Source organism: Calliphora vicina, chromosome 2 (genome assembly GCF_958450345.1).
Source record: "Calliphora vicina chromosome 2, idCalVici1.1, whole genome shotgun sequence".
NCBI classification, from domain to species: Eukaryota; Metazoa; Arthropoda; class Insecta; order Diptera; family Calliphoridae; genus Calliphora; species Calliphora vicina.
Window position 1 is genome coordinate 86,588,453 of NC_088781.1, and position 27,469 is coordinate 86,615,921.

The 27,469-nt window shown below is 32.0% G+C and overlaps 2 protein-coding genes across 2 annotated transcripts; both read left to right on the top strand.

The window, feature by feature from the left end:
* The first annotated feature begins 15,289 nt into the window (after positions 1–15,289).
* LOC135950630 (uncharacterized) lies at positions 15,290–24,409 on the top strand. Its single transcript, XM_065500161.1, has 3 exons — positions 15,290–15,315; positions 23,319–23,802; positions 23,948–24,409. Exons 1-3 carry the CDS (start codon positions 15,290–15,292, stop codon positions 24,407–24,409), a joined length of 972 nt encoding a protein of 323 aa, XP_065356233.1.
* A 2,125-nt stretch (positions 24,410–26,534) lies between these two features.
* On the top strand, positions 26,535–27,119 carry LOC135950631 (uncharacterized). Its single transcript, XM_065500162.1, has one exon. It carries the CDS (start codon positions 26,535–26,537, stop codon positions 27,117–27,119), a length of 585 nt encoding a protein of 194 aa, XP_065356234.1.
* Positions 27,120–27,469: the final 350 nt, after the last annotated feature.

Consider the following 27,469-nt stretch of genomic DNA (forward strand, 5'->3'; position numbering starts at 1 on the left):
GCGTATGCCGTTTGCATTCCAAAAACATATTCTTAGGCAGTTCATGGTCTGTTAAGCACAGCCTGCAATAACATTGATTGCATCTTAAGCATTTCTTGCATCATGTTACTCATTGAGTTTGTAAAGTTATTTACCGATTGCACAAGAGTTTCTATTGTAGATTCTAGTCGGGTAAAATTGAAAATTGGCGTTTGCTCTCTTACCTCTGGGTTCATATTTTCGTTTTGGAGTTGACGGACTTGCGGCTGAGTTTGGTTGTTTCTAAGTACATTTGCATATGTTACTTTGTTGTCATATGTCTGTTGCAACGGGGGGTAGTTCAAATTGATGTTATTTAATGGCTGAGCGGGGAAAATCTTTGGTTTCTGGCTTTGTGCTTTTTTAACAATTGAGTAGACAGGACAACCCCTGTAGTTTGCTGTGTGGTTACCTCCGCAATTGCTGCATTTTTTTATTTTAGGATCATCTCTAGATTTGTTACATTGGGATGTGTTATGCAACTCTCCGCAAATGACACATACTGGTGGCAATTTGCAATATGCCTTGGTGTGTCCATATTCTTGGCAATTCATACATTGAACGGGGCCAAATCGTTTGTGTGGTTCTTCAACCGTAATTTTACGATGCAATAAGTACTTCAAGTTATATATGGGATGTGTTTCATTTTTTTTCAGGTTTATGTCACCGTTTTCAAGTTCAACACGGAAGAGTGGTTGGGGTATTTTTTCGCGATTTCTAATATTTATCACATTTTTTGTCTTATAGCCTTTATCTTCTAAGCTTTGCTTTATTTCGAGTGGTTCAACATTACAGTCAATACCCTTTATTACAACTTGTAGACCCTTGCTTCCTTTCAGCTGATAAGTGTAAAAACTTTTCTTTTGAGTTTCAAAATATGTTACAACCTTTCTATAATCGTTTTCACTATTGACCTGTATTTTAGTTTCATGAATCGTGCCTTTCTTGATTGGGATTACGTAAAAAGAGTTCTCTCCTATTAATGAGATCAGGCTCTGAACCAGTGGATTCGAATTATTTTCTCTCAAGTAAATGGGGGGTGGTTTAGTAGAATGGATTTTATTTACTGGTTCATTAGTTTCACATTCCAGAATAGAAAAACGATTTTCATTGTTTAGTCTATGAGGTTCACTATCCTTATATAATTTGGCCAAGGGTGCCGCTTTCGAGGACTTGGGACTTTGTGCCCGTTTTAATACTGTAATATACCGGTCCATTCCAACCTGTATTTGGGATTTATTATCGTTATTTAATGGTTGACTAATCTTGGGTACAGCGCCGCTTAATGGGTTAATTTTATTTGCAGTTAGTGTGGTGGATTTCGTATCTGAAGCTGATATAGCTAGCATACTTTCAGGCATAGATAAAATATTTTTATTTTCTGATTGAATTGAATTTTCTTTTGTTTGACAATCATTAGTTGTTGTCAATGCGGGGGAACAAGAACGAGCGCGGTTAACAGGTTTGGCTGTTAAAAACAAGTTGTCATCTATTCTTCTGTTTGTTTTGTTTATATTTTTTTCGTCTACATTAACTGTAACGTATGCATTTCTGCCGTTTACACTTAACCTTCGCTCACTGTTTTCGTTGAAGAGACTCATTTAAGAGTATTTGTAATTACTTTCGTTAACACTCTTGATCTTTATTTAATAGTCAATGCACAAAAAAGGTTCAAAAAAAGAAAAAAATATAAAGAATTTTTTTTACTTATTTGTCTTTTAGTTGTTGTTTTGATTTTTTATTTAATAATATTATTAAAAAAAGCGTCCTTTCGCGTAAATAATAAACAGGTGATATTTATATTTATTTTCCGATAGATACATTAAAATAACGAGTTAACTCGGAGTAAAAATAAACACGTCCGAACTGAACTAGAACTGTTAAGTAAAAAAAAAATGAATATATGAGAACTAAATTTAATGATAAAATAAAAACCAAACAAAATTCCTTAAGAAGGAATAATAATATGTTTTAATATAATCTCTTTTTAAATATCGTTAATAAGAATATTTCTACTGCATAGCTATGAAATAAATATACATGGTTTGACAAAAGACCCCAAAAGCATTTGCCGCTTTAATAAACAAACTATTTTTTATGAACAAGGCAGTTTATGTTGTTATTTTTATATTCCTATAATTCTTTAATTTTAGATAAAAACAGCATCTGAATTTCGGTGCGAATCGATATAGTTTTATCTGTACAACAATAAAACACATGCTCTTGCCCTACAATTATACAATCGGTCACATTTGCTTTTAAGAAGGTTATTTTCACAAAAATTGCAACAACCAAAAATTCTTTTGTTAGGTTTTTGTTTTATTTTTACGTTTTTAATACACATACATACACAAGCACATATATAGGCTGATAAATGAGAATTAAAAGATCTCATAAACAACAAGAGAATGAGAGCATTGTTACGCTCTTTGTTTGTGCTTCTTTCCCTTTTGTCTTCCCCCCCCCCCGCATCATGTATTTTTTTTTTCAAAAATAGTTTGGTTTTCATTCACATGCGCATTCTATATATTCTTTGATTTTAGTCAAATTTGAATTTCGGTGGAATAAAAGTGCTTAGGGTCAAAAGGAGTTAAACTAATTTTACTACCAGGAGAAAGGCCAAAGTGTCCTCTTTAAGCATATATATATTTGTTGACGCACACAAAAAAATCCATAGGTTATATTTCCTAAAAATATGGTATAAATTTAACTAAGCGCAAGGGTAGAATGGCATTTGCAAATTTGCTTAGTTAATATAACTAAAATTTTAGAAAATTTCATGCATACCCTTTTGCACCAAAAATATTTTCAATTGACAATAAAATAAACAAAAAAACTTCGAAGAAGATACCAAACATCAAATTACTAATTCCAATAGTTATATTAACATAGTTTTTAGGTAAAGTGTATAGTTTGAATTACCTATTGGCATAGATAATAAAACTTAGTTTTTAGTTTTCATATAAAAAGAAATTAAATTACTCCCAAATTTTGTTTTCTATTTTTATTTCACCTGTTCATATGACTGGTGCAGAGTACAAGTCGCAATTTTGAAAATGACTGAAATCGTTCCATTATTTCACCTAGCACCCATACAAATGTTCTCCCGAAATTATACTTTATCGGTCGTAAATCGTTAATTTATATATGTATCTACACAAATTTTGCTCCAAATAAGTTTGATATAAACTGAATTAATTTCACCTAATTTTATGATGATCGGTCCATAATTAGTCATAGCTCCCATATAATGACCTCTTCCGAAAATCCCTTTAATGAGCATAAATCTCTTAAAAATGTTGGTATAAACACAAAATTCAACAGAAATAACTTCCATATAAATCACACGACCTAATTTCATGGCGATAGATCCATAACACTCTGCTACAAAATTACGCTTTTTGTCAGAACTTGAAAAGCGACCTCATGGGGGTTGTAGGCCTAGGTGAGGACATGCTGTTTTTCCAAATTTTGAGATATTTTGAAAAAACTGTTTTAGGGTAGGTCGTAGTACTTTAGTATCTCTAACTCACACATTTTTAGACCGATTTCAAACTTTTAAACAATTATGGATAGACAAAAAATTAAGCTTTCATAAAATGTTGCACAATATGTATATCAAGAAAAATTGCGTAAGTTTTTATAAAAAGTTTCGCTTTATTTTTTATTTTTTTTTCGTAATTTTTCATATTCAACAATAGTTAATTTAATTTTTTTCTATGAAAACCTATTCTTTTTTGCACAGTGTTTATATTTGCAAAAGTTATTAAATTTTTTTGAAAAAAGTTCGAAAAAATTTACCTTGTAAATTCAAAATTTTACGAATATTTTTTTTCTACAGTTTTTTGTTTATTTTTATTTATATGCGCTGCACAGTGGTTTAGAAACTTTTTTTTTGGAAATAATTCGGTATCTCGGGAACTATTGGAGATATTATTCCAAAAAAAAATTTTACATTAAATCAAATTTTATATTTTTATTCGTGGAAAATCACCATATGAAAGTTTTTTTAGTTTTTAAGGTAAATGAAGTCCCAAAATTTTATAAAATTATTTAATTTTACTAAAATATCAATCCTCAGGTCATAATGTTTTCAACAGTATCAAATACTTATATAAAAAGCCTTTATTTACTCCTCAGAAGTTCCACAAACCTTGCCCGCTTTGACAAATTTGTACATTTTTTCATATCCTCTATTTATATTTTAAATTTCAGCTCATTCGGATCATAAATGAATTTTTGGGGATTTTTTTTTAAAATTTTGAGACCCGAGGTGACCAACTTTGAGGGGGCACAAACTGGCCCGTATTACCCCTAGGAAGCTGAAGAAATGTAATTCAACTCAAAAACACCTCAGCTCTAACCATGTGAAATTTTGTAATAATATCTCCAATAGTTCCCGAGATACCGAATTATTTCCAAAAAAAAGTTTCTAAACCACTGTGCGCTGGGGGAGAAAATACTAAAAATGGTGTTAATTAAAAGTTGAATAACTTTTAGAATTTTCATCCGATTTGAATAATTAAAACCATGTTTTTTTAAGAACTATATATGTTGGTACAAATTTGTATAAACTTTCGTATCAAAAAAGTTGATAAATTTTGTTTTTCTTTTAGATATTCTTAACAAAAACAATAATTATAACTTAAAAATGCATCAAAAAATGCACGGCATTTTAAAGCGTAATCAGTTTTCTTTCCAAACCCGTTAAAAAATTTAAAGTCGAACAATAACTGACTAAGCTACAGGTCGATAAGTCGACGAACATCACTGAAAACGGTTTTTTTCAGAATGACTTCTGAATTTGAGGGTGTTTCTAAAATTTTTAGAGACAATTTGTAGTGTACTCAGCGAGACCTATAACCCATACTAGGCCGTTTTCCAAGTTTTTTTTCCATCGTAGCACCGTGTAATTAGTCATAGCTCCCATATAATGCCCTCTTCCGAAAATCATTCACGAAAATAAATTATTGTGTAGGGTACTATATGGTCGAGCTTGGCCGAACATACTTCTTTACTTGTTTTTATCTGCTGATAACTTTTTTAATAAGTATAGCTGATTCAAAAAAAATGTTAATGTTTTATTAATTCCTGATATTCGCGCTTATATGTTAGATAGCAGTTTTTACAAGTTGAAATTTTATCGAGCAGTGAAATAAGCAGATAGCACTATTTCAACAAAAATAAAAATGAACTTTAATGAAAACTTTGAGGTTTTTATGTAAGTAACACGAGTTTTTAATAAAATAATTAGTTATTTGTTAAAGAAAATATTATTTAATATATAATGAATAAGTAAAATATTAAGAAAAAACGTTACCATGTTAAAAGAATTTGAAATAATAGTTAATTAATTTTATATTAAACAATTCTAAAATGCAACAAACAATTAATCTTTACCCGCATGTTTTAAATTATAATGAAAATATTGATATTCTTTCGGAATAACAGACTTCAATTCTTGTAAATGCTTACAATTGCTTAGTTGAATAGGTGAAGAAATTCGTGGTTGTAAAAAAGTTTATACATAAAGCTAATCTGCTTAATAGAATTTTCCACAGAATTTCTTTTTGTAGGAAGCTGTCTACGTTGGTCTTTTAAAAAACTTGCTTACTTTCTCAGGACGTACTCCAAAACTTTTCAAATGTAGGTTTTCTAGTGTCGTCTAATTTTATATTTTATAAAAAACTACTTTTATTATTTTATTATATACACAAATATTCATATGTAGATAGCACTCTTTTACTAACAAAATAAGTTGTGTGCACAATACAAATTTTATGAAAAAAAAGCATTGGACAAATTTTTTTTAAAAATTAAAATGACAGATGACAAATTAATCAGGGAATACGTTGCTATAAAAAACTCATTTTCGAGAAAATGTTTGATAGCACTATTTGAATATAAACCCTCGATATGCTATCAAATTTGCCATATGCTAAAAGTTTATAAACAATTTTCAATAAATAACATATTTGTCAGCAAACGAAGGAAATTTGTTAAAAAGTAAAAATATGGTAGACGATATGCTAAATTTGTAAACATACGTTTGTTGGAATTGTCAACAAATGCCCATCATATGTGATTAAACATACGTATGTTGGAACAATGTTGTGTCTACACGATATGTTGACACTGGTAGCAAATTTTTCAACAACAAGCTGATTCAACATATTTTGTAGACTAAGCTTTACAAATATCCATGTATTGTAAAGCTTAGCTTAGTTATTATGTAAATCGAAACGAAACGCTTTCGAAATACAATGTATAAAGCATACAAATTCGAACGAATTTCTTTTCGAAAGGAGTTACCCAGCAAAAACTTTACTTACAAATAAGCCGAAAAATAAGGGGAATTTGACGATTCGACTATATATTTTGGCCGGAAATAAGTTGTTTTGTTGGTAGAGTTATTTATAGAATTTTGTATTTGCACACAAAAAATAAAAAAAAAATAAGTCGCAGCCAAGAGTCGAACCATCAACCATCCGTTTGCTAGTCTGTTGTTGTACACACTACACCACTGCTTAGTTATTTTATTGTGCGTCAAATAATGGTTTTCTTTTCGGTTTTTCTAAAAATAATCATGCAATAAAAAAATGGGCAAATTGAAAAAAAGTAACACTTTTTTTGTTTTGTTTGTTTATTTTATAGTAAACAAAAACAGTATACTTAAAAAGTAAGTTATTAAAAAACACATTACTTTGGTAGCAATTGTAGCTTTGTAAGCGAAGTTTTTGATGGGCCCCCTGGATAAATAAAATTTTGTGTATTTCTTCTGTTTTGTTTACATTTGATCATATGTTCTATATTTAACTGTCACTTTTCAGATGTTTTTTTTTAAATACCCAATTCTGTTTAGTTGAACGGAGTACGGACCAATTAAAAAAATAACTTCTCTTCATACAATCACAACCACTTAATATCTTTTAATCGAAGGGAAAGTGACGATATTGGCCTAGAATACAATTATTATCTAAGACTCTTGATAACTTGTTTGGAAACTTGTTGGAAAGTTTCTGGAAGAAGCATTACCTGATTAAAGACATCTATGGATTTTTGTATAGAATATCACCAATTCTTCAGCCTTCGTACGGTCTCGGAATATACTTTCTATAGCACTAAGGATAGTAAACTAGTATTGTCAATAACGTATTTATAAAATTTTTCCACTCTACGCTCCCTAAAATACTCGCTCCGTTCCTCATTTTGGAATGTACTCAAACCGTTTTCCCGATCCTCAGTGGTGTTTGAAAGTGCTGTGGAGCATTATCATTGGCAGAATCATTTACATTGTTGTTGTTTGACAAGTATTCTGGCGGGCAGTCGAAATCCTGCTATTCTGTGGTCCTCTTTCGTGCTGATTCGTTTCTCGAATTTGATCAATTTGTCTCCTGTAATACTTCCCCCGAAACCATATTGCATAGTGAATATCAGCTAATAGCCTGGTTTTCCTTTGATTCATACATAACAAAAAGCAATAACTAAAATTGACTTAAATTTCCTTTAGTTACTTCGATTTAAAGCAAATATAGACAATATTCATTGAGAATACTGTGAAACTGCCCTTACGAAGCATACCCTGCTTCCCATCTTCATGAATCACTTTCACACTAACATCATGTAGGGATCTTGCTCTGGAAAATGCCCACCTTTTCCAACGTCTGACCTTGTGCTTTATTTATTGTTATGAAAAATTCCCTGTAATTTTGTACCATTATAGTCCTCTCCTCTTATTTAAATTCCGCATAAGCATTACAATAGCACCGACCGTGAGGTTTAATTTATGAGGCTGCATACCAGATGGTGACACATTCTACTGTGTCAATACTCAAGTATGTGGAACGCTCGCCCTTTAAAAGGTTTAATACCTCCTCGTTGATTTGCCAAAAGTCATAATTTCTAGGGCAAAGAATGGCAGACTTTGAATACTTTTCTACTGTAGAAGAATTAAATTTTTCACCAAAAACGCTCTTTACAATTGAGTCTTGAACCATCATTTCATTTGGAATTTCAATAACATCTTCTCCAAACTCCGATGTTAGCTCTCCATTGCCCATTTTTAAAAGCCAATCTATATATGTCGTGTCCACTGCTCGGATGTTGATTTTTAGTGGTAAAAATTTAAAGTTTGACCAGAGAACTGAGTACTTCAATGAAATTTGTACAACATCAGCCTTGTGAGCATGTGGCACCACAGGCAAACATTGGCGAAAATCACCACTAAGCAGTAAGACCTTGCCTTCAAAAGGATTTTCAGTTTTCAATAATGTTTTTAATAATTTATCAACATATTTACAGTTTCTGTTTTTAAATCATCAAATCCAGTTGCACCTTGAATATGAAGCATCATAAGTTTAAGGTAGTATCTTTCACCTTCAGATACACTTACAGTATACATACCCTATTTCCGCCTCTTTTTCGTACTTGCCAACAAGCCTTCTTATTAAAAACCGAGTAATAATATTTTCGGGCATTAATGTTGTTTTAATTTAAATGAAACCATGCGATGAGTGTGGATTCATTCAGGGATATACTACTGACCGCTCCGTGAATGGGATCTTGAAATCAGTTCAAATAGTCACCCTTAACATGTGGTACTACTAATATTTTTTATGTGTCATTACTGGGAACTTCAAAGTTATATAACTGCAGAGTAAAAAATTGTAGTGAATATCAGGAAACATAAAATGTGGCTCCATTTGGACTATCCGCATGACCGACACTACTTGCATTTCCGTTATTCCCTTTCTATGTCATCAGATAGCTTCAGAAAGTTGTGAAAAAGTAAAATCCCCTTACAAAAAATAGTGAGTTATATGGAGAAATATTAAAATCGGCCGAAAATCTAGAAAATATAAAAATTCCCTACAAAAAATAAGTAATTATATAGGGAGGTTTATGGTCAAAATCAAAAGCCCCGCGTGCCGTCCATAGACTCAAAAATCTGGCTCCGTTATGATCTTCCGCAGAGAAAGTACTTTAAGTATGCCACATTTCAGCTGCCTATGTCATCAGATGGCTTCAGAAAGTTGCGGAAAGAGAATAGGACATACATAGGAACATCCGGACAAACTATAATTATATATATTAAAAGCTAATTCAAAAATGTTTGTCCCTAAATTATTAAGAATTAGTTGATCTTTTAAACTACATTGTTAGTTTTTTTTAATTTTCATAAAAGTTTTAAAAAAGCGTAAAGCGTTATTTACAAAATTTATGGAAAAATCACGAAAAATTCTAATGTAGGGCACCTTAATAAGCCAATTCATTGCAAAAACTAATAGTTTTTGCACACAAAAATAAAGCTTGGACATTTTTCTTTTAAAATGTTTCCTCAAAAGTAAAGAAAATCGTGGGTTTTAACAAAGTTATGATGAAAATTCAAAAAAATGCCGACGAACACGATTTTTGACAAAAACTCGACTTGGGCGACCTCCAAAACTCTTCAGAAATAAAAAAGTAAACTTTTTTTGGGACACACTAGTGTACACGGTTGTCAGAAAAATGCTCAGAAAATGGTTAACACAACCATGTGAACTTATGTTGAAACATATGGTTGTTTATCATTTATTGAACATTTTTCTGACAACGTTGTAAGATCTAACAACCGTGTATCAGAGGCTTAAGTTATTCTGTATTTTTTAAATAGGCATAACATTTCTTTAATTTAACTGATATGGATTTATAATAAGACTAGAATAGCCCTTTACGCTTTGTTTAATCTTTCTAGGTAAATTAATACAGAAAATTAAAAAAGGTCTCTCTTTTCGGTACTTTTATACCATTAAGCTCCCAATCCTTGATTTTAAATTTTTTATCGATAAGTTAAAAAGTATCATTAGAAGAAAAAGTACCAATTTTCCTTTACCATCTTGAACAATGTATCAAACTGTATTTTATGAAAAAGTACCAAATATTAATGATTTTTACTCCTTAGTTCAAAAATAGCAAATTTATGTTTGGCATTTTTTGATAACCAAAGAAAAATATTAAAAATTTATTTCTGTGTTTATTGGCTTAAAACTGTTTGGAATATCTACTCTATATTTTAAATGTTTTTTTGTATCTGTATTGGTTTATAAGATATTAATATATGCGGTGAGAGGGGAACCTACTGCCAAAATTTCATTTCATGAAAACTGTTTTTCTCAGGCGATTCCAAAAATGTCTAACATTGAAAATATTAATAATCTGAAGTAATTTATTTCCTATTTCAACAACTATTACAAACATTGCTATAACTTCAAAGATCAAACTCATTAACATTTTATTCATTAATGAGACCAAGATTAATTAATGAAAACAAATTTAAAATTTATTTTTTAAGCTATAAATAATTGTACCAAATAAGTCTTTGGTGTACCATGGTACTTTTCATCTTCGAATTGTACCAAAAAAAGTACAATTGTACCAACTTTGCCATCCCTGGTCTCAATAATTCGTTCAAGTTTTCCCTTAGAACATTTTTTGTCGTACACATGGCTTTTAGGACATTCTTTACTGTCTGCATTTCACTCATCTTCTGCAACTAGTTATTTGCTGGATGAAATGGGGCAGCATATTTGTGGTGTTTAACGCCTACTCTGCCGAATAGTTGTTAAATTCAGCCGAGGAAAAATTCTTCCGTTATTCGATACAATTATTAATGGAACACCATACGTTGCAAATACATCATCTAGTAACAATATCGTTGCAGCCGCTGTAATGGACAGTGTATCTTTAACCTCCAACCATTTAGAAAATGCGTCGGTCCTCGAACGGCCCCTCATAATCAATGTGAACACGTTCCCACGGGGACTTGGGGTATTCCCAATGATGGACCCTAAATTTGGATACCACCTTAGCATACTTCGCGAACTGGTTACATTCCATCGCCATCTTTTCAATGTCCTTATCTATCAGACCAGTAAACAAACGAGCGATCGATGCCCTTCGTCTTTACTACTCCCAAGTGAGCTGCGTGTAATTCCCTTAATATATCCTCATGAAATTTAGAAGGAATTACAATGCGATGTTCAACAGTTGTACACCATAACGTTTGCAGTTTATCTCTGGTGACTTATAACCAGCTCTCGCTACTTTTCAGCTACTGAAGAATTTTTCCAATACGTGTATATTTATGGTTTCTTAGTAATGAGTTCTGCTGTCACCGGAAACCAGTCGAATAATAAATTGTCGAAACCATCTTATTCGTTAGTTGTATCTTGAAAAGGATTTACCTGCTTGATCGTTGTTGTTGACGGGGTTATACGAGATTAATAGTCGGCATTGATGTTCTTCAAGGTCTTGTGGAAAATGTCGAAATTATATAGGAAATCAGCATAAATCGACATACGAGATATGCATAACACCGGCAAAGTTTTACTAAGATGTAATATCTGAACAAGTGGTTTGTGATCAGTAGTCAGGGTCCAATAACGCACATATAAATATTTGACCATTTTTTGGACGGCCCACACAATCGTCAATGCCTCTTTGTCTATTTGTGAGTATCGTTGTTTCGTTGAATTCATGGTACGGCTCCCATAGGTAATTGGACGTTCCGGATTATCAGGCAAGCGATGAGATTGAGCAGCCCCATTGCCCGTTTTTCTAAACTTGAGGTGACACAAGGAAATTCTTAATCTTATTGTAATCTGCTTTCTTATTCCAATAAAAAACTAAATGTTTCATTACATCACGAAGAGATATATCTAATGTAGCAAAATTTGGAATAAAATTCGAATAATGCGAAGCCTAGTCCAAGAATAATTGTAGATTTTCTATAGAATATGGTTTTGTTGATAGATTTCGGCGACAATTTTGCGATCGCACCAGCATTAACAGCTGTTACTTGCAATGTTTGTAGAAGATCACACTTATCTGTCATTTGTCTCGTATTCGATTTGCAAACTTTGCTAATATGACCCAACTTACCTCATGTAAAGCATTTTGCTTTCTTGAATTTGCAGTCCTTGCGTGATGTCGACCACCACAACCATAGCAATTTGTTTCGCATGTTGTTCGTCTTAACGGGTATAAAACCTAATTTACATGTTTGTGCCGTTGTTACACTGTCACCTGTGTTCACTACCTTCGTAGATACTTATGTTAATTCTTTGGAAGAGGCCTCTACAAAATTTCCCGGTTGTTTGACAATCACTACACCGCAAATAATATGGGATTCGATTCCAAATATCATTTGCTTTATGATATCTGTCTAGAAATGCGCCATAGTCACACGATGTTACAGCCTGTTTGAATGTAACGTAGACGTTGCTAGCGACTCACCTACATTTTGTGTTATTTGTCGAAATTTAAAACATTCTGCGTGATCATTCTTTGTATCCTCGTTATTCAATTTCAATTGGTTGACTCGGTCTGACTACAATTTTCAGATCCGTATTTATCTCGCCGACCATATGTACATTAGAGTGCTCCAAAAAAAATAAAATTGCGAATTTTGAGAATTTCTAGAATTGTTCTATGTATTGTAGAAACACGTTGTGTAAAATATTAGGACGTTAACTGGTGCCGCAACAATGCTGAAGTTTTGAGGTGCATTTACTAAGGGAAACAATTAAATTTTTCCAGTTCCTTTAAAAATTTTCCCATTAAATAATTTCTTTTGCAACTTAATTTAAAAGAATCGAAATTCGTACGTAATAAGATATAAAACACAATAATTGGTTAAAAAAATTTAAAGTTATTAAAAAATCGCCAGGCCTTTAACGTTTCTCAGGCCACTAGAACAAAAAAATTTGGATTCGCAGATATAACCAAAAAAGTTTAAATTTTTTAACGGCAGTTTCAAAACTCAAATTTCAAACTTTTAAAAATTTTGTTAAACAAATTTCAGAATTTTTTGATCAACACATTGAGATTTATTGAGAACATAATAGGTAATAAAAATATGAAAAAATTATGACAATACCTCCTATAGTTTTTCCGTACATGCGATTTAAATTTTGCGATTTTCGAGAAAAACTAATTTTTTTACCATATTTTGGCGAATGAGCCGAATTTCCTTGCTTTTATGAATTTTAAGTAAAACCTATTCAGAATATTATAGTCCATGTAATTTTAAATATAGCCTGAATGTTTTACTAAAATCGGAAAACGTCAACCCTTAATCGAGAAGGTCAAATTTTTCAATATTTGGAATTTCTAATGGAAAGATCAGTGTTGCCAATTTAGCCCTTTTTGGGCTAAATTTAGCCCTTTTCAATCTTGTTTAGCCACAAAAAAATTAATTTAGCCTTTAGCCTTTTTTCTAGCCTTTTTTATTTTCATTTAGCCATATATATTTACTCTAATGAAAATTATATATTTACTCTAATGATCTGAAATTTTAGCTGTTGAAAATTAGTAAAATCAGTTCAAAAAAATTGGCAGGGATATTATGTCAAAAATTAACTAAAAATGTTGAACCAGTAAACAATTTAAGCACATACAAATGGTTGGACCTTCCATACATTAAAAACATACCATAACTAATATAGAGAAAATGTACGTTATTTAAATAAAAATTGTTAATAAATATGTTAATGTTTTAAGCGCGAGTCCGGGCGTTTATAAAATCATATATAGGGTTAAAGAAAATACTTTTAACTTTATCTGGGCGATGTATTGACGTAAATATAGTACTTTAACAAATATTTTATAACACATGACATGTAGTATACCGTTTTCAAAGACTACAATCCAACCAATTTAGAAAGAAAAATTCAGTTCATTATCGATAATAACTTAGGTATGATAATTTTTATCTGATCAAATATAGAAAATTAACTTTTTCCAAATTTAAATTAAATATTTATGTTTACATATTTTGGCTACCTTAGTTTTGATATGTTTACTAACTAATGGCAAAATTTATGTTTTTGCCAATGAAAATTAATTCTGTCCGGCGACGTGTATAATTTTTAGAATATTTTTTTTCTGCATTACATGAGAGGCATATTTGCCATATATTCACTTATCAAAATATTCTCCATCGAAGTTATCACAAAGGATTATTTTATACATAATTTGTCATATTAATAAATTTGCATAGGAGCATTTTGCAGGCCAGGTGATAAATACGAGGCTTGAAAAACATCGGCATATGATATACGTGTGGCCCCATATTAAGTTATTTTAAAGTTAAGGATCAACATACAGGAATAAATATTCTTATTTTCTTGCATTTGAACGTGTGTTATATTCATACATTTTTGTTTGTCTATTCGGCATAGCAAAATGTAACATTCTAAGTTGTTTTTTGTGTCAAATGTATGTATTTTTTTAATTAAAAATTTTAGCCTTTTTTTAGCCCTTTTTTAGCCTTTTTTTTTCTAAGTATTTAGCCCTTTTTGTTCACCATGAATTGGCAACACTGGGAAAGATAGTGAAATGTTACACATTTTTGGGCCGATTTTGATGAAACTTAAGAAAAATATAACATGAAGTCTAGTATAACAGTACAAAAATTTAAATTAACCCTTAATAGCACTTGGGGTTAAAATTATTCAATGCATATACATATGTTTATAATTATTATAATTATATGTGACACAAAAATAATTTCACTCTACTATGGAAAATTCAAGAATATGGCCCGCAAATGTTAACATCAATCATAACAGGCAAATTTTAATTAGGTATTATAAAGCTTTATAAATAATTTTCTACTTAGGTATGCAGAATTTGATATTTGTACCATGGTCTTATTGACGCACAATTTTATGTTCAAATTATTCTTAAAAAAAAATACAATACAACGGTAGTAAAGTACATGATCTAGTCCAAAAATATATGTTAATGTTCAACCAAGTTTATTAATTCAAGCACTGAAATTGTTATTATTTTAATTATGATGATACAAAATGTAGATAAGTATGAAATGTATATAAAAACCTTAATTCCACTAAAGTTGAAAATATTTATTTACAAATTGTGTAAATATTTATTAACAAATTGTGGAAATATTTGAAGAAGCAAGTGTGATAACTAGGTATTTTGTACAACTATTCCATAAACAATTTTTAGGAATGCAAGCGAGCCTATTGCTCTTCAGTTGCTCCTTTCATACACTTCATGTTTTGGAATAGCCATATACTGGATGGAATCTATTTGTTTTTATAGTGCTCACACTTATTTCGGAAAATATAAAAAATACACAAATAAAATATAAACGTAATAACGTAATTATTGACAATAATATTAATATACAATATGTTTAAATGTTAAATATTATAAAACATACAATTATAATAAATAGAAAATATATTTTAATCTTAAAATAAAAATGTTTGTTGTTATTATTAATAGCGGGTAAGTTTTTGTCGTTCATATTTAAATTAATCTATCAATTATATTTATACCCTTTTTTTAATTTTTATTTATTTTATCTTTATTACTTAATGAACTAACAATAACTATTTCAAATCTTATATATAATAATTATTATTTAATTAGTGCAGCTAGTTCCGGACATTGCCCTGATTAAATTGAAATTCTTCTTCTCTTTGGATTAGGTCTGCCGTAACCCTCCTTCTTTATCGAATGTGGCCACTGTTATCTAATAAGTGGCCAAATCCAGAGGATTTGGGTAGATTTCAAGCTTTATTAAATACTAGAATATTACCCGCTACTTCGTATGCATATATTTTGATATTAAAATAAAAGTATACAAATGTACAATTGAAAAATGTGTTATTTATGTAGCATGAAACATCTTAACTTACCAAATTATTTGATTAACAGATTACGTTTGTACATAATTTTCAAAATATTTAATCGTCCCATTAAATCTGCTTCCTATTAAAATTACCATTAAAATAAAGAAAAAGTACCACAAACCCCCACTTGTATATACAATCGCTCAGGTTCATATAATCTTTATTTCATTTTTTTTATGTTCATTGGTGAATAAAGAAAAAGTACTATGAAATATGACCTTGAATTATCACTCACTTAGTACCATATACGCTTAATTTCATATTTCTATGCCCATTATTAGAAAAATTCAAAAAGTACCATTAGAATATAGAAAAAGTACAAAAAACAGTCTCTTCCCACTCATTCGGGTCAATATAAGCTTTACATATTTCATGTTTCGAGGATCATTGGTGAAAAAATCACAAAAAGTACCATTAGAATATAGAAAAAGTACAAAAAACAGTCTCTTCCCACTCATTCGGGTCAATATAAGCTTTACATATTTCATGTTTCGAGGATCATTGGTGAAAAAATCACAAAAAGTACCATTCGAATAAAGAAGTCCCCGCCTTCAATTCTCACTCACTTAGGACCATATATGCCAATGACTATTTATGTTTAATTTCATGTTTATAGATCCATTATTATAGAAAATTCAAAAAGTACCAAAAAAGCAGCATCTTGTGGATTCCCACTCACTCGGGTCCATACCCTGCCAGCAATTGGAAGTTATATTTTCGATATGTATACTAAAATTTGTCTCTTTTGTGTCGCAAAAATGTTACTCAGCGTTTAAAAAACATTTTACAACAAATTACATTACTATCGAATTATACACATCTTAAAGTACATTTTAGTTGCAAACAAAGATCCCTAGAAATTAACTTAATAGATAATATTAAAAAGTACATTATGATACAAAAACGATCCATTTTAGTATACAAAAGAATATTATTTTTGGTTAGTGACAAATTTTACAATAACAAATTACATTAATACCGACTTTTTACTATTAACATATTAAAAGAAAGAAGAAGAACATGACAATACTCAGTATATTTATGAATTTTAAAATCATCGGTTGTGTTAAATAAAAAGTGTGTGTTTTAACTTAAGTTCAAATCAAATAGTGATAAATAAAGTTTTATTAAATAATTAGTGATTAATTTAAATTATATTTGTAATTGAAGTGTTTGTTAAAAGTGGACCAATAAATAATTTTTTTTTTAAAGTTATAGAATTAGTGCAATAACTAGTGATTTTTTTTTAAAAAAGTAAATACGTATTCCAATTAATTAGTGAAACATATTTTATATAATTTTTTATACTCTAGTTTTTAATTAAAGTCGTATTAAGTTAAGTTATATCATTATTTTATTTATTTTTAATGTAAATACGTATATGCATAGTGTTTTCATAACTGGAATGCAATAAAATATTTCCATTTTAATGCAAGAACCAGAATTGGAAACATTATCTTCCCTCTGGACACTTTTTAGACATAACTTTAGATATAATAATAATATACATTACTGCATATTTTAGCACATTTTACGTTTTATAACATATTTTTGCATATTTAACTCATAACTGCATATTTTCTTTTATTTTTCATTATTTTATTTTCCTGATATAATTTTATTGTTTGTATTATAATTTTTCATTTCTATATTTTACTATTTTGTTGAGGTCCAATGATAATTGGTCAAAGCTACTTAAATACAAAAACAAAGTACCCATAATCGACTTATCTTCATAGAATTTTCGTTGACTTAAGGGTGCTTAGTTTCCATATATTTCAATTAAATTAAAAATATACACACACAAATATTAAAATTTAACAAACAGTAAAAATACGTAAACAATTAAAAGAAAATTCCAAAATTGTATGTTATTATGGGCAACTTCATAACACATTTTTGGATACATTTAAAAGAAGGAATTTAAGGCAGCTTGAGACAGTTATGGTTGGGCATTAATAGTTTACCACTAATGTAAAATTGAATAAGTATTCAACAGATGTTCAGAATATTAAGATCCATCGAAAATTTCGCGTTCAAAACCCATTGATATATGTATTTCTTAATAAAAAAAGTTATTAAGAAATCATTAAAAAACAATATACGTGGATATCGATAGACGATACAATGGATAAGAAAGGAAGAAACATGGGAATTTTGAGTCCCAATGATAAAACTTGAATAAAAAGTTTTTTTATATTTGTTTAATTGCAGTCATTCCACTATTGTAAGGCTTTTTTATAATTCTATTTAAATTTTAGAAGCCGTATTCAGATATTAATCTAGACACATGATGAATGCTCCAAAATCCATTGCAGTTTTTACCATAAAATGACACAGGCTATTCATAGAGTTTTTGAAACATTATTTAAATGGTAAAAAAGTTTTTAAAGCTTCATATAGAATAGAAACATTTCGAGAAATTGATTGGGTACATCCTCAGTAGGGATCCTATAAACATTGGGACACATGGATTGAGAAAGTAAAATATTATGCCACTAATTACCAAAAAAAAGTTTGAAGTATTAGGCAGTTTAAAAGATGAGACAAATCAATTGATTAAGATTGTCTAAGAAACTCGGGAATCTAAAACAAAGATTTAGTTTAAAAATTTTAAAACTTAAGTAAACACATAGTAATTTATTGCTAAATATAATAAAATGAATTGAATCAAACTATTTTCATGTAGTGCCAAATTCACTAAAATCGAAATATAATCCTATAATAACCAATTATAATTTATGAGCTCAATATTTTATTTACTTCATATATGTTTTTTTAATGAAATTTTGAAATCAAACAATAACCAACTATTTTTAAGTGCATATTTTTTATATTTTAAGAGCATATTTTTCGTTTTTAAGTGCATATTTTATGCGCATAAAACACTTTTTTTAGAGCATATTTTTGGTTGCCCTGATTATAATATTTCCCGAAGTGTTGTCTTTCAGAAAAATATAAATGCACTATCTATCTTTTTCTTATTTTCTGTATAATTTAAACGACTTTTTTATTTTTTTTAAGTTTGAATGCACATAACTTAATTTCTTCTACATGTCTTGTTAATTCCAAAAATTATTTTAAAGAAAATCGGGAAAGAATTAGATCCGTCATTAGCAAAAAACCAGACCAAGGTAGGTAAATAAAATTTTGTTTTTTGTAGATCTCGTCTTGTCGATTCCATATATATAAAAAATTGGCACCATTTTTAATTTTTGATATACCCGAGGTGGCCCACATTGGGGCATTGTGGCTCGGCCCCATGGTGTTATAAGCCCACACTCAACTGAAATTTGAATAAAATTTCCTTCTATAGCTATGGGAAATTTTATTAAAATCGGGCTATTCGTTTAGAAGTTACAGATTTATTTCCAGTTTTTTTTCAGACCCCCCACTGTGCTGCGGCCGCTCTTAGGGACTTTCTCCTCCATGGAAAGCGGCAGGCGGCTTCGCTAAATAAATGATTTCTTCTAAATAAATGATTAAGGCCCCAATTATGATATCATGGCCCCGATTATCGTTTACAACAGTTGTTATTCTAGTGTTGTATTTTTTAAATGCGATCATGATTTACAATTGTATAGTTGTTGTTGCTGGGTTGACAGCCCTTGACCGAAGTTCTTCGGGACATTCCGGTACGTAGAACCAACTATACAGTTGTAAATCATGATCGCATTTTAAAAAATACAACACTAAAATACAACTGTTGTAAACGGTAATAGGGGCCTAAATAATATTTTTTGTAGTGAAAGTTTTTTTTTTTTTTTGGAAAAACTTTGAAACATTCCCATTTGTTTTTTTGACCTTTCTTGTTTTGTAAAATAAAATAAATCGTTTAAGAAAACAAAAAAGTTTATATAGTGCTATAATACCATAATGGCTTTACTGCACTTCTTTCTTATTCTGGTCTTATTTCCCATGAAAGAAAGAGGACCACATGGTCTTATTTCATTGATATTAGGTTCATTGGTGAAGAAATTGCAAAATTGCTATGCCGAATCTGATATACCCTTCACCTTTGTTGTGGATACATTATTATTTTTTATAATCATTCGTATATACATATGTTTATTGCCCACTTTCGGCAAAACAAAACACAAAAAAAAAAATACGCAAAGCAATAAAACATACACACATCCAAACATACGTTTTGTTGTATAAAAAACAACAACAACGCCAAACGAAACAAAACACCAACAAAAAAACAAAACAAAATACGCAAAGCATCAACAAAATACATCAAACCAACACACATCCATATATACGTTTCTACGCAAACCAATAAAATCAACACACATCCAAACATACGTTTTACTGTATAAAAAACAACAACAACGCCAAACGAAACAGAACACAAAAAACAAAAAAAAAATACTATGAAACCAACACCCATCCAAACATACGTTTTTTTGTCAAAACATGCAATAAATTGTGTTTTTTTGATGAAATTTTCAGAGGTTGTCTCGGATTTTTGCTCATATCTCCGTTATTTATGGACGGATTTTGCTGATTTTAAATAGCAAACTTCTCGAAAGCATGTCTGACTGAATTATTGAAGATTTGGATCCCGAAGATAACTGGGGTCTTCAGAAAATTGATTTCAACTAACAGACAGACGGACATGGCTTAATCGACTCCGCTATCTATAAGGATTCAGAATATATATACTTTATAGGGTCGGAAAATTATATTGTGGAAATTACAAACGGAATGACAAACTTATATATACCCTTCTCACGAAGGTGAAGGGTATAAAAAGTACCTAAAGTAAAGTCTCGCCCTAAAATTCTCACTCTCTTAGGACCATATGTATATGCTTAATTTCATGTTTCTAGGTCCATTGTTATACAAAATTTTAAAAGTGCCTTTAGAATAAAGCATAAGTACCATAAAGTCCCCGCCTTCAATTCTCACTCACTTACGACCATATACAGTATTATGAATTGCACCTATTTTTGCTCTCCCACTTCATTTATCAGCAGAAATCATGCAGATTTACCGTTATGTTTGTTCTTATTTTATTCTTCTTGTTCGTAGAGCAGTTTAAACCGTGTTTCTTGCAAATTAAAGTAGATTTTGTCACTTGCTTAATATTATTATTAAAGGACTCAGATGCTCGACTAATGATGTCTAAAATGTGAAAAACAATGCTAGAAAGTGCTCCATGACATCGGATATGCTTCAGCTGTTAAAAAAGCAAACCTGCAATGTCCGATAAGAATGCTAAAGCGTGCTTGAAATTTGCAAGGGAGCACAGAAATTGGACCATTGATGATTGGAAACGTGTTATCTGGTGTGATGAGCCCAAATTTAACCATATTCAGTCAGATGGATAGCAATTCTGCTGGCGTAAATCCGGGGAACGTGTTCAAAGACACCAAGTGAACATAATGGTTTGGGAATGCTTTACATGGTGGCGCATGTTGGCCCTCTGCATTTAGTAGATGGTATCATGCGAAAAGAGGACTATCTACAGATTATGCAAACCCATCTTCCCAATTTTATGGACCTAATTGGTGAGAATGTATTTGTAGAAAAAATTATGTGAAAACAAAAACAACACTCGTGTGATTATTTCGAACAATTTTTTTGTTTGAGTTTTTTCTAGTTTCCGCTCTATGGTTCAATCAAAATTTTCTATTTACATTTTGATTGAAAGATCGATGTTCAGGTAACAAATTAATATAAAGATTGCATTGCTGTGATATCATAATTTCGTTCATTGTAATGCTTTATGATACACGCATGTTCAGATAATTACCGAAAGCAATGTTCGTATTTTTTTTTAACTTTTTATTTATTGAATCTGCCTATATCATTAGGCCTAACAATAAGTGTTTAAATATTATAGCTAAAATTAAAACTAATTGCTTTTTAAAGAGAGCATTGCTTGATGCATGGACCTCATCTTAGCGGGTGGTAGATCTCCTCTACAAAGCCTTGATCTGGTTTGGCTCTGTGCGAAAAGCCGAGCAAGCGGAGTTGGGTGGGATTGCAGTTTCAGTATATATTTATCGCGGACTTTCTTAAACTCATCCTTCACTAGTGGCACTTCCAAGTCCCTGTGGATGTTTTCATTTCTTATGTACCATGGTGCACCCGTCATGGTCCTAAGAATTTTCGACTGGGCCCTCTGCATAAGCTCAATACTGGAATTACTTGCCGTTCCCCACAATCGGATTCCACATGTCCAAATTGGTTTTAAAATGATTTTATACAGGGTGACTTTATAGTTCAGGCTTAACTTTGATTGGTCACTTATTAACCAGTGAAAACTAGATGCTTTTGACTTCATGTGAAGTCTCTTGGTTTCTTTATGACGGCGCCAAGTAAGTTTTCTATCTAAGTGAATACCAATCCAAAATGTAACATAATCGGACTGAGGTATATTAACATTGTTAAGTGTGACAAGTGGACAGCATCCCCTCCTCAGTGTGAAAGTAACATGTTTAACTCATTTACACATATTCTTTATTTTATATACCAGGTCTTTGTGCCGATTTGAATCAAATTTCACATGCGCAAAGAGGAAGTCTAGTCGAGTTTAAGTTTTGAATTTGGACCTCATGGGCCCACCAGGAGCGGGACCAGGGGTTCCCAAAGTAGGACACCTCGTGTATGTTCAATTTTTAAAATGATCCTATTTCTTCGTTTATTTCCGATTTAAAAAAAATTACACATATAGAATCTCCTGGTCGAGCACTACATAAAACCTCGTCGTAGCTATCAATTATCTCTTATAGCTTAGGAGATATTTAAATTTTTTGTCATATTTTTCAAAAAAGTATTCCATGAATTTTTTAATTGTCAAAAGTTATATACAGAAAAGTAGACAAAATCCTCTATACATTGATATATAACATGTCTACCTTATGATTTTTACGTGTCAAATAAATTAGGGAAAACTAAACAACTCGCTGAGAATTTACCTAACATCGAAATTCATAATAAAACATGTTGCCTACATAACAACATTTTTATGAATGTAAATAACAATGCTAGGTAAATTCTATTGTTAATCCTATAAAAGAAAAATGGATAAAATCGGGGAATATTTGGAACCGCGGTCACCAAAAAACTGGAGTAGGGTGGGTGAAAATGTTGAAAATTTAATTTTCAAATGCTAATATCTCCTAAGCTATAAGAGATAATTGATAGCTACGACGAGGTTTTGTAGTGTAGTGCTCGACGAGGAGATTCTATAAGTGTAGTTTTTTTTAAATCGAACATAAACGAAGAAATAGGATCATTTTAAAAATTGAACATACCCGAGGTGTCCTACTTTGGGAACCCCTGGTCCCGCTCCTGGTGGGCCCATGAGGTCCAAATTCAAAACTTAAACTCGACTACACTTCCTCTTTGCGCATGTGAAATTTCATTCAAATCGGCGTAAGGGTTTAGAAGTTACAGATTTATTTCCCTCTTTTTTTATTCTCATACCACTGTGCGACACCCAAAAATATAGCTGAACAATATTTCTTTAATTCAAAGGATTTTTTTATCTCTCCGGTTATATGATTATCTTGTTCGATTGTTCCGTGGCGTTTTCTCATTTAAAAATGGTATGATTTTCTTTTGGAACACTTTTTCAAACAGTTTCGATAAGCAAGCTTATTGGTCTATAGAAGGAAAAACTCCATGTTTAAAGATCGCATTAAATATTGTAGACAACAGAAGCCTTCTCGATGTACGAGCTAAAAGAGGGGCGGGCTGCTTTTCCGATCATCACCTTTTAATAGCATCTATCCGTCTTAAGGTCGCTGCAATCCGAAGACCCGAAACATCAGCGAGGAAATACGATGTAAGGAATCTGCTAATCCCTGCTAGGAGGGAGCTTAAGGAAGGCTTAAATGTCGAACGCGCCCATCCGGTTACTGAATGGCCAAACATCCAAGCTCATTTTGAGGACGCCGCCAGAGTGCATATTGGTTACAGAACACCACGGAAAAAGCAATGGATATCTGATGACACTTGGTATTTGATACAATCCAGAAGAGATGCTAAATCTAAACTCAATGCAGCCAGAACTCGATCAGAGAAAGTTGCGCTGAGGGAGGTCTACAGTCAACAAGACAAACAAGTAAAGCAAAGCGCTAGAAGCGACAAAAGACGCTTTTACACAATTCTCGCACGCGATGCCCAAAAAGCTGCGGAAGAGCACAGACCAAGAGAAATTTATGCTATCACCAAAAACCTAACTGGAAAAAACTTCGCAACCCCTAAAGAACAGCGAGGGAGTGCTAACAACATCTCGGTCGGAGCAACTCGAAATATGGAGACAACACTACTCTAGATTGCTGTCCAACCCACCCTTTGCTACTGAAAGCATATGTACTTGCACTAGCCATTGCGTGAGACAAGATATCCAAATTGAGGCCTTTAGGGCTGTTTCAGCCTTAAAGGCAAATAAGGCCCCTGGAGCAGATAACATTGCACCTGAAATGCTCAAAGCGGACAGCCAAACATCATCGTCCTTCCTACAACCACTGATCCAAACCTTCTGGTCTACTAACGAATTGGATGCACGGCTCAAAGAGGGTATTATCGTAAACATTCCCAAGAAGGGCGACCTAATGGAATGTAAAAATTGGAGAGGTATACAAAAAACAAAACAAAATACGCAAAGCATCAACAAAATACATCAAACCAACACACTTCCATACATACGTTTCTACGCAAACCAATAAAATCAACACACATCCAAACATACGTTTTACTGTATAAAAAACAACAACAACGCCAAACGAAACAGAACGCAAAAAACAAAAAAATACTATGAAACCAACACCCATCCAAACATACGTTTTGTTGCTTTTTTGTCAAAGCATGCAATAAATTGTGTTTTTTTGATGAAATTTTCAGAGGTTGTCTCGGATTTTTGCTCATATCTCCGTTATTTATGGACGGATTTTGCTGATTTTAAATAGCAAACTTCTCGAAAGCATGTCTGACTGAATTATTGAAGATTTGGATCCCGAAGATATCTGGGGTCTTCAGAAAATTGATTTCAACTAACAGACGGACATGGCTTAATAGACTCCGCTATCTATAAGGATTCAGAATATATATACTTTATAGGGTCGGAAAATTATATTGTGGAAATTACAAACGAAAGTGAAGGGTATAAAAAGTACCTAAAGTAAAGTCTCTCCCTAAAATTCTCACTCACTTAGGACCATATGTATATGCTTAATTTCATGTTTCTAGGTCCATTGTTATACAAAATTTTAAAAGTGCCTTTAGAATAAAGCATAAGTACCATAAAGTCCCGGCTTCAATTCTCACTCACTTACGACCATATACAGTATTATGAATTGCACCTATTTTTGCTCTCCCACTTCATTTATCAGCAGAAATCATGCAGATTTACCGTTATGTTTGTTCTTATTTTATTCTTCTTGTTCGTAGAGCAGTTTAAACCGTGTTTCTTGCAAATTAAAGTAGATTTTGTCACTTGCTTAATATTATTATTAAAGGACTCAGATGCTCGACTAATGATGTCTTAAATGTGAAAAACAATGCTAGAAAGTGCTCCATGACATCGGATATGCTTCAGCTGATAAAAAAGCAAACCTGCAATGTCCGATAAGAATGATAAAGCGTGCTTGAAATTAGCAAGGGCGCACAGAAATTGGACCATTGATAATTGGAAACGTGTTATCTGGTCTGATGAGCCCAAATTTAACCATATTCAGTCAGATGGAAAGCAATACTGCTGGCGTAAATCCGGGGAACGTGTTCAAAGACACCAAGTGAACATAATGGTTTGGGAATGCTTTACATGGTGGCGCATGTTGGCCCTCTGCATTTAGTAGATGGTATCATGCGAAAAGAGGACTATCTACAGATTATGCAAACCCATCTTCCCAATTTTATGGACCTAAGTGGTGAGAATTATTTGTAGAAAAAATTATGTGAAAACAAAAACAACACTCGTGTGATTATTTTGAAAAATTTTTTTGTTTGAGTTTTTTCTAGTTTCTGCTCTATGGTTCAATCAAAATGTTCTATTTACATTTTGATTGAAAGATTGATGTTCAGGTAACAAATTAATATAAAGATTGCTTTGCTGTGATATCATAATTTCGTTCATTGTAATGCTTTATGATACACACATGTTGAGATAATTACCGAAAGCAATGTTCGTATTTTTATTTAACTTTTTATTTATTGAATCTGCCTATATCATTAGGCCTAACAATAAGTGTTTAAATATTATAGCTAAAATTAAAACTAATTGCTTTCTAAAGAGAGCATTGTTTGATGCATGGACCTCATCTTAGCGGGGAGAGGTATAACAATTTTCAGTGCAGTGAACAAGTTAGCTATTTTGCCGGAACTTCGGCAGGAGCAAACTGGATTTCGTCCACAGAAGTCTTGTGCTGATCACATCAATACATTGCGGATGATTGCGGAACAGTCCAACGAGTGTCAGTCTCCTTTGTATATGGTCTTTATCGACTTCAAAAAAGCTTTCGACACCTTAAGACATGACGCGATATGGAGCACTCTTGTTTGTAAAGGTATTCCACCAAAACTTATAAATCTTATCCAATCACTCAATAAGAATGTTTGAAATAAGAATGTTTGCTTTGAGTAGAGCATGACAATATCTTAAGTAACCCCTTCGAAGTCCTTACAGGAGTCAGGCAAGGATGCGTATTATCGCCTTTGCTGTTCAACATTGTGCTCGACGTTATCATACGTAATGCAATTCGATCTAGAAGAGGAATTAGATGGGGCCTCAATGAACGCCTTGAATGCCTTGAATATGCAGACGACATCTGCTTACTGTCACATAGCAACAGAGACATGGTGTCAAAACTGAAGGCTCTAGAGATCGAAGCGGCAAAGGCTGGTCTAAAGATAAACACCGCCAAGAGCAAAAGCATGCGATGTAACACCATCAATACCAACAGGTTTAAAATACGCAACGTCGACCTGGGCGATGTAACGTCTTTCTGTTACCTTGGTAGTATCATTACGAGCAATGACGGCTCTAGTAATGATGTGGCATACCGCATATCAAGGGCCAATCAAGCATTCGGCATGTTAAGTCCAATATGGAAATCAGCCGTCATATCTTTCAACACCAAAATAAAGTTGATCAACAGCTGTGTCAAATCCGCTCTCCTCTATGCGAGCGAGACGTGGAACGCGCTGCCACGTGACATAAATGCTGTACAGGTATTTGCCAACCGATGCTTGCGAAGAATTCTTCGGATATTCCGGCCTGCAACAATAGCAAACGGAAATCTATGGAGCTTAACAAATCAACGTCCAATCCATACTGAAATACTCAATCGAAAATGGCGATGGATTGGTCATACTTTGCTCAGGTTCACAGGAGATATAGCAAAAAATGCCATTGACTGGACACCCCAGGGTAATACGTGAAGAAGAGGCCGCCCATTGCACACATGGAGGCGTCAACTTGAATGCGAGATAACACAAAGCGGTCTTAGCTGGAAGGAAATCAAGCCTAAATCATCTAATAGAACTGAATGGAATCAGTTTGTGGTGGCCCTTTGTTCCTTATAGGAACCACAGGACATAATAATATCTGAGTTGGAAATGTGTATATCAGTTTTAGGAAATATTTGACTCTTTGAATGATTTAGAGACGATACAATTAACAGAGTACCAAATATTCATTCACTTGTCACCAGGGTTGGCAAAATTGATACCATCGTACTTTTTTTGATACTATTTGATGTTCAAAAGTACCGTGGTACTCCCGAGACTCA

Bases quoted from the DNA above. Each gene is read 5' to 3' on its own strand.
- LOC135950631 (XM_065500162.1), top strand. From the start codon at position 26,535: ATGGTGTCAAAACTGAAGGCTCTAGAGATCGAAGCGGCAAAGGCTGGT.
- LOC135950630 (XM_065500161.1), top strand. From the start codon at position 15,290: ATGTTTGTTGTTATTATTAATAGCGG. The intron at 15,316-23,318 runs GTAAGTTTTTGT...TTTTTCAAACAG, and splicing joins GTTGTTATTATTAATAGCGG to TTTCGATAAGCAAGCTTATT. The intron at 23,803-23,947 runs GTAAAGCAAAGC...CAACCCCTAAAG, and splicing joins ACAGTCAACAAGACAAACAA to AACAGCGAGGGAGTGCTAAC.